This window comes from Hemitrygon akajei, chromosome 7, assembly GCF_048418815.1.
Source record: "Hemitrygon akajei chromosome 7, sHemAka1.3, whole genome shotgun sequence".
In the NCBI taxonomy this organism is placed as follows: Eukaryota; Metazoa; Chordata; class Chondrichthyes; order Myliobatiformes; family Dasyatidae; genus Hemitrygon; species Hemitrygon akajei.
The window spans coordinates 72,542,615-72,556,058 of NC_133130.1; the positions used below are offsets into that span (position 1 = coordinate 72,542,615).

Consider the following 13,444-nt stretch of genomic DNA (forward strand, 5'->3'; position numbering starts at 1 on the left):
TCTCACACTTATCAGCATTAAATTCCATCTGCCATCTTTCAGCCCACTCTTCTAACTGGCCTAAATCTCTCTGCAAGCTTTGAAAACCTACTTCATTATCCACAACACCACCTACCTTAGTATCATCTGCATACTTACTAATCCAATTTACCACCCCGTCATCCAGATCATTAATGTATATGACAAACAAAATTGGACCCAGTACAGATCCCTGAGGCACACCAGCAGTCACTGGCTTCCAACCTGACAAAACAGTTATCCACCATTACTCTCTGGCATCTCCCATCTAGCCACTGTTGAATCCATTTTACTACTTCAATATTAATACCTAACGATTGAACCTTCCTAACTAACCTTCCACGTGGAACCTTGTCAATGGCCTTACTGAAGTCCATATAGACAACATCCACTGCTTTACCCTCATCAACTTTCCTAGTAACCTCTTCACGCACAAATCCATGTTGACTGTTCCTAATCAGACCCTGTCTATCCAGATAATTATATATACCACCTCTAAGAATACTTTCCAATAATTTACCATGTCAAACTTACAGGCCGATAATTGCTAGCTTTACTCTTAGAACCCTTTTTAAACAATGTAACAACATGAGCAATATGCCAATCCTCCGGCACCATCCCCGTTTCTAATGACATTTGAAATATTTCTGTCAGAGCCCCTGCTATTTCTATACTTACTTCCCTCAAGGTCCTAGGGAATATCCTGTCAGGACCCAGAGACTTATCCACTTTTATATTCTTTAAAAGTGCCAGTACTTCTGCTCCTTTAATCATCATAGTTTCCATAACTATCTTACTTGTTTCCCGTACCTTACACAATTCAATATCCTTCTCCTTAGTGAAATTGTTCAAAATCTCCCCCATCTCTTTTGGCTCCACACATAGCTGTCCACTCTGATTCTCCAAGGGACCAATTTTACCCCTCACTATCCTTTTGCTATTAATATAACTGTAGAAACCCTTTAGTAAGCCCAATAGTAACAGGGACATCGAGATGCAGACAGGAAGACAGATTCTGGAAAGGTGTAATAATAACAGGGTCATCATGTTGGCAGATTTTAATTTCCAAAATATTGAGTGGCATCTCCCTAGAACAAGCGGTTTAGATGGGGTGGAGTTTGTTAGGTGTGTTCAGGAAAGCTTCCTGAAACAATATGTAGATAAGCCTACAAGTGGAGAGGCTGTACTTGATCTGGTATTGGGAAATTAACCGGGTCAGGTGTCAAGTCTCTCAGTGAAAGAGCATTTCGAACACAGAATTATGATCACTATCTCCTTTACCATAGCATTCGAGAGGGGGAGGGATAGGAACAGACTAGTAAAACGTTTAATTGGAGTAAGGGGAAATGTACGACAGAAATGTGGCAAATGTTCAGGGGATATTTGCGTGATATTCTGCATAGGCATGTTCCGATGAGATGGAAACGATGGTAGGATACAGGAACCGTGGTGTATAAAGGCTGTTGAAAATCTAGTCAAGAAGAAAAGCTTATGAAAGGTTCAAAAAAACTAGGTAATGATAGAGATCTAGAAGATTATAAGGCTAGCAGGAAGGAGCTCAAGAATGAAATCAGGAGAGCCAGAAGGGGCCGTGAGAAGGCCTTGGTGAGCAGGATTAAGGAAAACCCCAAAGAATTCCACAAGTATGTGAAGAGCAAGAGGATAAGACGTGAGAGAATAGGACCAATCAAGTGTGAGAGTGGAAATGTGTGTATGGAACTGGAGGAGATAGCGGTGGTACTTAATAAATACTTCACTTCAGTATTCACTACGGAAAAGGACCATGGTGATTGTAGGGATGACTTACGGTGGACTGAAAAGCTTCAGCATATAGACATTAAGAAAGAAAGAGGATGTGCTGGAGTTTTTGGAAAGCATCAAGTTGGATAAGTTACCAGGACCGGATGAGATGTACCCCAGGCTACTGTGGGAGGTGAGGGAGTAGATTGCTGAGCCTCTGACGATGATCTTTGCATCATCAATGGGGATGGGAGAGGTTCCGGAGGATTGGAGGGTTGCACATCGTGTTCCTTTACTCAAGAAAGGGAGTGGAGATAACCCAGGAAATTATAGACCAGTGAGTCATACTTCAGTGGTTAGTAAGTTGATGGTGAAGATCCTGAGAGGGAGAATCTATGAACATTTGGAGTGGCATAATATCATTAGGAATAGTCAGCATGGCTTTGTCAAGGGCAGGTCGTGCCTTACAAGCCTGACTGAATTTTTTGAGGATGTGACTAAACACATTGATGAAGAAAGAGCAGTAGATGTACTGTATCTGGATTTCAACAAGGCATTTGATAAGGTACCCCATGCAAGGCTTATTGAAAAAGTAAGGAGGCATGGGATCCAAGGGGACCTTGCTTTGTGGATCCAGAATTGGCTTGCCCACAGATGGCAAAGTGTGGTTGTAGATGGGTCATATTCTGCATGGAGGTTGGTGACCAGTGATGTGCCTCAAGAATCTATTCTGAGAACCCTTCTGTTTGTGATTTTTATAAATGACCTGGATGAGGAAGTGGAGAGATGGGTTATTAAATTTGCTGATGACACAAAAGGTTGGGGATGTTGTGGATACTGTTGTGGAGGGCTGTTAGAGGTTACAGTGGGACATTGATAGGATGCAAAACTGGGCTGAGAAGTGGCAAATTAAGTTAAACCCAGATAAGTGTGAGGTGGTTCATTTTGATAGGTCAAATATGATGGCAGAATATAGGATTAGTGTTAAGACTCTTGGTAGTGTGGAGGATCAGAGCGATCTTGGAGACCGAGTCCATAGGACACTCAAAGCTGTTGCACAGGTTGACTCTGTGGTTAAGAAGGCATATGGTGCATTAGCCTTCATCAACCGTGGGATTGAGTTTAAGAGACGAGAGGTAATGTTACAGCTTTATAGGACCCTGGTCAGACCCCACTTGGAGTACTGTGCTCAGTTCTGGTCACCTCACTACAGGAAGGATGTGGAAATTATAGTAAGGGTGCAGAGGAGATTTGCAATGATGCTGCCTGGATTGGAGAGCATGCCCTATGAGAATAGGTTGAGTAAACTTGGACTTTCTCCTTGGAGTGACGGAGGATGAGAAGTGACCTGATAGAGGTGAAAAGTTGAAGACAGACATTGATTGTGTGGATAGTCAAGAGGCTTTTCCCCAGGGTTGAAATGGCTAACACAAGAGGGCACAGTTTTAACGTGCTTAGAAGTAGGTACAGAGGAGATGTCAGGTGCAAGTTTTTTTTGCGATGTCAGGGCGTGGAATGGGCTGCCAGTGATGGCGGTAGAGGCGGATACGATAGGGTCTTTTAAGAGACTCCTGGATAGGTACATGGAGCTTAGAAAAATTAGAGGGCTATGGGTAACCCTAGGTAATTTCTAAAATAATTACGTTCAGCAAAGCATTGTGGGCTGAAGGGCCTGTTTTGTGCTGTTGGTTTTCTATGGTTCTATGTTTCTAATTGCTAACAAAAGGTTTCAATGTTAACAGAAGGTGCATTCAAAACTACACCAATTCTCATCAATGGCAAAATATTAACATTTTAAAAGATTTAGTGCTCTGAGGAGATCTCCTCCAAACTTTGGTTAGTAGCTGTCCAGGGTTCAGACAAATGTCTACAAAATTACCACATTATATAACCACAGGGAAATTCTTTTTTAACAATGATGAAAAATAATAGGAATCTAGGTCCTTGTGGGAAGAAATCATCTAGAAGCTTTTATAACATTAACTATTTAGGAGAGAGATCATCAGACAACTAGGAGGACAAATTGCAAACACAGTCAACCAACAGACCAACAAAATGGAGGCAGAACAACACTGAAGTTAGAGTAGTGCTGAATATCAGATCAGAAATGGCCAAACGTCCTGAAGGAAGCACGTTCACAAAGATTGAGAAATCATCATCAGTTTGAGGTTTATACTTAGGGTACACTGTCTGTAGGATTAGTTAGTACAGAGCAACACAGCTTATCAAAGAGCAAGTGATACATGAATCACAATGAGAGTACATAAAAAACACATTAAAAATACAAGTCTGACCACAAGTCCAAATATTTACATATTGCAGGCTTATGTAAATGATTTATTTGGTATTTCAAACTTTAGAGCACTGTGGCAATTGACAAACTACAGAATTTAAACTTAAATTATATTTAAATCCAATTAGGTCTGTACAATGAAAATAATGGCAATTAGAAATCAATTTTTCCCAGAAAGTGATTACAATATCGTTGGTAAAATACAGTACAAGTGAATTGAGGAGAAAGATTTCATATAATTACTAAAAAGCGCAAGGGAGAAAATAAGAAGGCTTAAAACTCTAGAGAAGTAAGGCTTAGATCATTAAATTGCTTATTTGATGTAGGGTCACGTTCACACATAAAGTTACAATTTTAATGCGACTATGACATAGAACTGAAAAGCAAATTACCTTAGCTCTAGCCATAAGGAACTTAACACACCGATCATGGCAGATGTCGGAAGCATTGCACAGAAGTTCTTGAATATTGTTGGCAACTCTGCCAAGTTCTAATTCTGTAAGTCGTGAGTCATCACTGACCCTGAAATCAAAAATGGGACTTAGTACAAACTTTCAGAAACAATTTTAGTGAAGAAATATAAAAAATATATTCTTTCTTTCTCTTTCAAAACATTGTTCTCCTTTTTGGAGGGTACAACTTTCCAATGACTATATATTACCCAAGTTTAAGACTAAGCCAACATGGATGTTGAATGATCTCACATTGCTTGTATTCCACAACCCATGATAACTAACAGCAAAAGTTAAAGTTCATTACTTATGTACAAGGTACCTTCAAAATGAGTAAAGGAAAATGAAATTCCAATTCACATATAATGGTTTTGCCATCACTGTATCCCCCACTATGGGTTTACTAATGATCAGAAAATTAACTGGAGTAGCCAAATGCAAAATAAAGCCACAAGAGCAAGTCAAAGACAGACAGACATACTTTATTGATCCCAAGGGAAACTGGGTTTCGTTACAGTTGCACCAACCAAGAATAGAGTAGAAATACAGCAAAATAAAAACCAGAAATAATTAAATATTAAGTAAATTACGCCAAGTGGAAGTAAGTCCAGGACCAGCCTATTGGCTCAGAATGTCTGACACTCCAAGGGAGGAATTGTAAAGTTTGATGGCCACAGATAGGAGTGACTTCCTATGACACTCAGTGTTGCATCTCGGTGGAATGAGTCTCTGGCTGAACGTACACCTGTGCCTAACCAGTACATTATGGAGTGGATGGGAGACATTGTCCAAGATGGCATGCAAGTTGGACAGCATCCTCTTTTCAGACACCACCGTCTGAGAGTCCAGTTCCACCCCCACAACATCACTGGCCTTGCAAATGAGTTTGTTAATTCTGTTGGTGTCTGCTACCCCAGCACACAACAGCAAACATTAGGGATCCTGTGGCGAGTAACTCAAAATTCAAAGTAAATTTATTATCAAAGTACTTAAATGTCACATATACAACCCCAAAATTCATTTTTGTGTGGGCATACCCAATAAATCCAGAGAATAATAACCATAACAGAATCAATGAAAGACCGCAAAACTTGGGCGTTCAACCAGTGGGCAAAACATAACAAGCTGTGCAAATGCAAAAAGTAAGAAATAATAACAATAAATAAATAATCAATATTGAGAACATGAGGTGAAGAGTGCTTGAAAGCGAGTCCAGTTGTTGTTGAAACAGTTCACTAATGGGGCAAGTGAAGTTACTGGTTTTGATTCAAGTCTAGTAACTGTTCCTGAATCTGGTGGGGAGTCCTGAAGCTCCTGTACCTTCTTCTTGATGGCAGCACTGAAAAGAGAACATGTCCTGGGTGGTGGGGGTCCTTGATGATGGATGACTCTTTCCTGCATCAGTATTTCATGTACATGTGCTCAATTGTGGGGAGGGCTTTGACTGTGATAAGCTGGGCCATATACACTACTTTTTTAAGAATTTTCCATTCAGCCAGTGATGTAGCCAGTATACTCTCCACTGCACATCTATAGAAGTTTCCAAATCTTCACAAACTCCTAAGGAAATAGATGTGCTGCAGTGCTTTCTTCATAATTGCTCTTACGTGCAGGGCCCATTATTAGCCAAAATAATAACACAGAGGAATTTAAAATTGCTGACTCTCGAGTTTCCAGTGACGTCATCATTGAGAATGGCAGCTTAAGTCACTAGCTCCTCTGGAAAAACACGTATTAAGCCCCGTTAACCCATCAAATATAATATTTTTCAAAAAATATTTGAACTGTAATGAGGGGCAAGAATGGGGAAAAGGAATGGAAATAGAAAAAGCAACACTGCGGAGCCAGCGACCGAGAGGAGTGCAGCGAGTGGCTCTCCTACCTGACTGCGTGCTAGCGAGGTGGATGCTGGGCCTCGTTCAGGCGAAGCGGCGAATATATTCGAAATCCTTTAAGAAATAATGGAGTTCCAGAAAGATATAAAACAGCAGCTCCGTGATATTAAGTCAGAGCTCGCCAGTGTCAATCAAAAAATAGCGGTGGCAGAGACTCGAATTGAGAAGGTGGAAGATCGTGTTCAAAACGTGGAACGGATACTGAGTAAGATAATAAAAATATTACATCACCAAGAAGGTAAACTGCTTGACCTGGAGGGAAGATCACGGCGGAAAAATATCAGAATCTACAATGTTCCTGAAGGAGCAGAGGGCTCGTCTATGACGGAGTTTGTCGGAAAGTTACCGCGGGACGCGCTGGATCTTTCCTCAGCTATGAAGCCGGAAGTCGAAAGAGCCCATCGTGCACTCGTCCTGAAACCTACCCGGGATATAAAGCCACACTCAATAATAATTAAATTCCTTCGGTACAGCACCAAGGTGGAGATTCTATGAAGGGCCTGGGGTAAGAAGAGTGTTTTACGACGATAAATTAATATATTTCGACCAAGATTACCCCCCCCCCCGCAGTCCTGCAGAAACGCAAAGAATACTCTTAAGTAAAGCAAGTACTAAAGCAAAAAAAAAGTAGATTTCAAACTCCGTACCCTGCTAAACTTTGAGTGTTTTATGACAACGGGACGCAGTTGTACTAGACAGTGGAAGAGGCGACTACGGACATGAAGGCCAGAGAGTTGCCCATCAGTGTGATCAAACCAAGAGAAAGCCTGACTGAGGAATTATGCCGCTCCGCTTGGGAAATAGTGCGAGAATCGAGAAGGCAGGAGATGGGAGGAGGCCGAGAGAAATATATCAGGAAGAGACCGGGAGTTTCCCCAAAGACAGTCCTCACCCCCTTCATAAGAGCCTTAAGGTTCGACTAACTTTAAAAATGTTGAGAAGCTAAACAGAAGCAGAAGTACACGGTGATATACCTATCTCGAGAAATACTTATTATAATGTGGATTTTATATTACTTAGTTGTTATTCTTTATTCACTCACTTACTCCTTTTTCCCCACCAAAATGAGAATATATATGTGTGTATGTGTGTATATATATATATATATTTGTGTGTGAGCATATTTGCATATATAGGAGTACACAGGGAAATCTTTTCTGTGTAATGGATTTGTTCACTGACTTTTATGAATACTGCAATGGGGGCCCTCAACTCACAAGTAAGAGGGGTTATCCCCCACAGCTAGACATTTCCTCTAGCTCAACGCAGGGTCATCTACTAGAGACCTTAGCCTTGGTGTGCTGCCTTTATGGCAGTTATTTAGTTTATAATATTTTCGCGTAGTAATTTGTTAGCATTTTGTTAGTTAAAGTTAGGATTGTTTAAATCAATTGATTTGTCTGTAATACATCGCGGCTGCGATGACGTCACATCCGGGTTCGCCGCGTCTTGTGGGAAATTACCGGTTTGAGATTCACGCAAGGGTGGGGGTCACTCACATGTGCCACCATAACGCTGACTAGGGTCTCTCTATGCACCAAAGACACAGTGAAAGCAACGCTGTAAGTCATTAGATAATCGGTATTTTGAGTTAAAATGTTAACGCCGATTCTGTTAAAAGTAACGACGGTCGGTAAGGTTTACCTTTTCGTCAGTTAAAGAGTCGGGATAGTTTGTATTTGAAGTGTATCTAAAGCAGCCAATGGAGCAGCTAGATTCTGACTGTATGCTGCACTTTAATGTAATGTAGTTATTGTAGTTTTACCTTTGCAAGTATTCACAATGCAAATGTGATATTTAGAAGGAAACAAACACTGTACCAATCTTGTATTGTTTTTCAACAGTTTTCACCATGCGTTAATGTGAAGAGTGAACAGTAAATGGTTAATCTTACTGCGGTCTCGTTTGCATTGATTCTGGTTTATCTCGACGTTTACCTCGGCGTTACTTCACACCTGAGCGAGAACGTTACACTTGGAATCACACGTTCGTTGCCATTTTTGTTATTATTTGCGTTTCTTGGTTCTTATTTGTTCAGGGAGCAGATCGATTATGTTTTATTCTAATTTCAATGATACATTGACAGATAAATACAGATGGTTAAGGACAAGGTAAAATTCATTTCTTTTAACTTCAATGGGCTATTAAATCCAATCAAACGCAAGAGAATTTTATCCAATTTGGAACAATTTGATTCATACTGGGAAAAATGGTTTAACTACATAATTCCTCATAGGCCTGATTTTATTCTCACAAATCAATGAATCTGTTGTAAAAAAAAAATCACTCCCTACTTGTATATAGTTCTTTCCTTTTGCTTGTTTTTTCTTTCCATTCTTTTCTATAAGTGTGTACCTCAGACAAATATTTTGTGGAGATTTGTGATAATATATGATTATATGATATATATGTACAATGTCTGAAATACATCTTATGGAAATGTTTGTTTGATGATGAACTTCAATCCTCCGATGAGGACTGGCTCATGAACCTTTAGTTTTCTCCTCCTGAAATCAATAATCAGCTCTTTGGTCTTGCTGACATCCAGTAAGAGCTTGTTGCTGTGGCACCACTCAGTTAAATTGTCAATTTCCCTCCTATATGCTGATTCATCACCACCTTTGATTTGGTCATTGACAGTGGTGTTGTCAGCAAACCTGAATATAGCAATGGAGTTGTGCTTAGCTACACAGTCATAAGCGTAAAGAGAGGAGAGCAGAAAGCTAAGCACACAGGCTTGTGGTGCATCTGTGCTGATGGAGATTGCGGAGGAGATGTTGTTGCTAATCTGAACTAATTGGGGTCTGCAAGTGAGGAAATGAGGACCCAATTTCACAAGAAGATATTGAGGACAAGTTCTAGGAGTTCATTGATCAGTTTTGATGGGATGATAGAATTGACTGTTGTGCTGTAGTCGATAAAGAACATTCTGGTGTATGCACCTTTGTTGTCCCGATGTTTCAGGATTGAGTGAAGAGCCAAATGAAACTGCATTTGCTGAGAACCTCATGTGCCTGTAGGCAAATTGCAGCAGATCCAGTCACTTCTCAGACATTAGTTGCCATTTTCGTCACCAACCTTTCAAAACACTTAATCACTATGGGTATGTGTTTCTGGACGATGGTCATTGAGGAAGGTCACCACATTCTTCTTGGGTACTGGTATAATTGAAGCCTGTCCACCATCTACAAGGCTCAAGTCAACACTCTCTTGTGCCTGGATGAGTTCAGCCTCAAGAATGCAAGAAGAGTTCAACACTACAAAGATAGTGCTTGATAGGCACTCATCCCAACCATTAACTCACTACACCACCAGTACATTGTAGCAGCAATCTTTACCCTCTATGGGATGCAATACAGTAACTCACCAAGACACTTACACAATACCTTTCGAGTTCGACCAGTTAGATGGTCTCGGGCAACATGGGAACACCACAACCAGAAACTTTCACTCCAAGCCAAACATCATCTTGACTCTAAAATATTTTGTTATTCCTTCACCACCACCAGCTCAAAGTCTGGGAACTGTCTTCCCAACAATATTGTGAACGTACTTACACTGTAAAGACTACAGCAGTTCAAGAAGTGCAGTTCACCACCACCTTCTCGAGGGCATTTGAGAGGGCAATTAGCTGCTGGTTCAGCTAATGAATATATGAATTTATATGAATATATAAAACAGAAACTCCTTTGATGTACAATGGGAATTGAGACACAACCTAGAAATTATTTTTTGTTTGAAAGCTACAATTTTGGCTACAATGATCCAAAAACCCAATTTATTAACTTTATTCCAACCTTGTCAGAACATTTATTCTGAATGGATGCACAATGCTCTTAGAAATTCTAGCATCATCACAAACATGGACCAAAAGAAGAGGAAATCTAGAAGCAAGATAGTAGGGACTGTCCTCAATATTTGCATTTCATAGTGTGGTATCAAAGAACACTCAAAACCAAAATCACTGGGCATCGGTGAAAAAACACCTGAGTTGCTGAAATCATACCTCACACGTAGGAAGGTGGTTGTGGCTGTTAATCACTCCAGCCCCAGGATATTTCAGCAGAGTTCCTTGGAGAAGATGGCCAAAACATCCCCATCTCCTTCCATCAGGAAGTTAGATGTGGGAGCATCTGCACAATATACATTTCTATTCACAATTCCTCAGCAAATGAAACAGCTAATGAACAACAGTCCTGAACAACAGTCAGGCATCAGCCACATGCCACAAACATGCCAGTACCAATGGAACATTTACAACTTAAAGGGAATACAAGTTAAAAGCTCAATGGAGCACTAACTAGAGAGCATTGAAACACAACCACGGAAGTAATCCTATTCTTTAAGTAAAATGACAAATGCATGAAATTAGGAAAGCAAAGCAAAACAAAAACTGGATATAATCAGTGATGCAGTACACTGGCTTTCCTTTCCTTGGTTCCCTTGTTGAGTTTAAATTTGCATGAGTAGGACTAACTTAAGAGTTCTTCCCAAAAGCAAGCACAGGCATAATGAGCCAAATGACCACTTTGTGCTGGGAGATTTTATGTTGTTAAAGTGACTTAGATGTGCACAAAATAAGAGAGAGAAAAACAAAGTTAATCACTTCAGGCACACACAGTAAGATCAGGAAAAAAAAACTTACATGAGTTCTAATCCCCCTGGCGTTTCTGAAGATGTGTGCTCCTTACTGGATGATGAATCAGTGGTGCATTCCACTTCAGAAGCTGAATCACTGCCATATGCATCATTGTTTTGAAAGGTTGTCCTCTGTGGGTCAGTTTCTATTTCTGATGAAGTTAGTTCTTTCTCATTATATGCATCACTAATAAACATGCCTTCATGAGTCAAATAAGCCACTTCTGTATCCAGACTATGACCCAAACCAGTAGTTTTCTTACAAGAAACAGCTTCCAGTTCCCTGGTCTTTTCCTGATTTTTGTCCAATACCAGGAAAACAACTCGACGGATGGTAACCAGGGTTGCCTGCAAAGACAAATATATCAGGTATACACCATTCTGTATTTATAGCCTAATCTGCCTAGAGTATAGTTACATCACCAGGACTGTCTGGGTCAGTTTCAGAAATACAAGCTCAAATCCCATTTTGACATCTGAAGAACTTTACTTTAACAAATTAAACAAACTTGGATTTTAAAAATGGTCCCTGTTATAATAATAATCATGAAACCACTGGATTGTTTGATAGACACACCTGGTTCATGGAAGTTCCTGCACAAAGAAAATCTGTCTTCCTTAATCTGCTTGGACAATATGCAACTAGCTCTACTAGCATGGTTGACTGTTAACTGCCTCCTCAATTTAGGACCATTAAGGATGGACAGCAAATGCTGGCATCACCAGTTATGTCACATCCCATCAATGAATTAAAATTAATATTTTAAATGTAAACATCTGTTAATTTATTTGGAAGTAAATGTATAGGAGTCATTCAACTGACAATACCTGAAAACAGTTCCAATTAACCATTACGTAATATAAATATAGGACTGAAAAGCAAATAATCAATAAATCTTAGTTTATTCAACTCTTCTACATATATTTCAACAATAGTTAAAATAAAACATGACAAGAATAAGCAGTCTGTGTATTACTCAAGTTTAACCACCATCCATGTCAAAAATAAACTGCAATTCTATTGCACCGTTCATAACTTTAAAATCTAAAGGTCACAGTGGTGGCCAATGTCAATTACGTGGGCATTACTGACTTTTCTTTGAGCACAAATTGTTAAAAGATGGATTTTAAAACATCCTAAGTGTACCTAAGGCTTACCTTAACTCGCTTCAGAAAATTAATAAAGCTTGAAAAGATATTTTTCAGAAGATCCAACCACTGAGGAAAACTCAGCATTCGCATCTGATCTGCGAGCCTTAAAAAGGTAGATACTGATAGATTAGTATTTCTTTTATTCATGTAAGCTTATGGGAATACATTCTGAGAACATGAAAACCTTAGATTGAAAATGATTATTGATCACTGCTTGGTGTTGAGGAAAGATAATAAAATTAATAGCTTGTCCAGTTTTACAGCAGCAGCAACAACTGAACTAACACTGCAGAGCATTGTTGAGGCGCTGGGTGATCTAATTCTGCTCCTGTACCTTACATTCTTTAAACAAACCATTACTGCATTTGACTGAAGTATTCCAGAGTTAATGCACAGAAAGACTGGCTGATTTTTGTTTGTGGAATAACCAAGGGGAACAAAGAGACATTTTCTTAAATATCATTATAAATCTATATTACCGTAGATTCCGGACTACAGAGCGCACCTGATTAAAAGCCGCTGGCTCTAATTTTAGAAATAAAATCATTTTTTTAATTGTAAAGGCCGCATCGGATTTTAGGCCGCACCGGATTTTCGGCCGCAGGTGTCCCACGTTGTAATATGAGATATTTACACAGAAAGATATTACACGTGAGGATTTTTTTAACTTTTAATTAAATCCATATGGTAACAAAAACAAATACATATTGCAAATGCTTTTTTTCGAACCGTGCCCGTACGCGGCTACTTTTAAATATACGTTGCGTATACTTCTTTACTGAACAACATTCCAATATCTCCTAACGACTGGTAAAAAAATATATATATTGCAGCCTACCAGGAAAAGTTATTGATCACCTTTAACTTAAAAGCAGCGTTTTCGCTCAGATCCAAAGCCGCTCGCGTAATGTGCTCCCCCCCTCCGTCCCGTTTCATCGCAAACCGGCATTTTCCCACAAGACACCGCGAAACCGGGTGTGACGTCATAGCATCCCGCGATGTAGTACAGAAAACAAATATAGTTTAAACTAAGTAGGCAGCACAATGCTTCGAGTGTTTTCCATGTTGATGAGGGTGAGTACAAATGACTGATTTACAATAATTTAATTGTGAAAGTGCGCTTGATTTATCGTACAATTTCATTGGACCTCTGTGAACTACTCATCAATTTTATTGGTCTACTGTTATGAGGCAAAATGTTTACGAGGCGGCATGAAAAAAATCATGCATTAGCCGCTTCGGATTATTGGCCGCAA

General features: G+C 39.7%; 1 protein-coding gene across 6 annotated transcripts in view; it reads right to left on the bottom strand.

The window, feature by feature from the left end:
• vps54 (VPS54 subunit of GARP complex) overlaps positions 1 to 13,444 on the bottom strand; it is a 99,031-nt gene that overhangs the window by 42,546 nt on the left and 43,041 nt on the right. For all 6 annotated transcript variants that reach the window (XM_073051208.1, XM_073051209.1, XM_073051205.1 and 3 more), the window contains 3 exons: positions 12,195 to 12,291; positions 11,044 to 11,384; positions 4,444 to 4,573 (listed from right to left, as the gene is read on the bottom strand). In XM_073051208.1, coding sequence (XP_072907309.1) covers positions 4,444 to 4,573; positions 11,044 to 11,384; positions 12,195 to 12,291 — 568 coding nt within the window. The remainder of the gene's footprint in view (positions 1 to 4,443; positions 4,574 to 11,043; positions 11,385 to 12,194; positions 12,292 to 13,444) is intronic.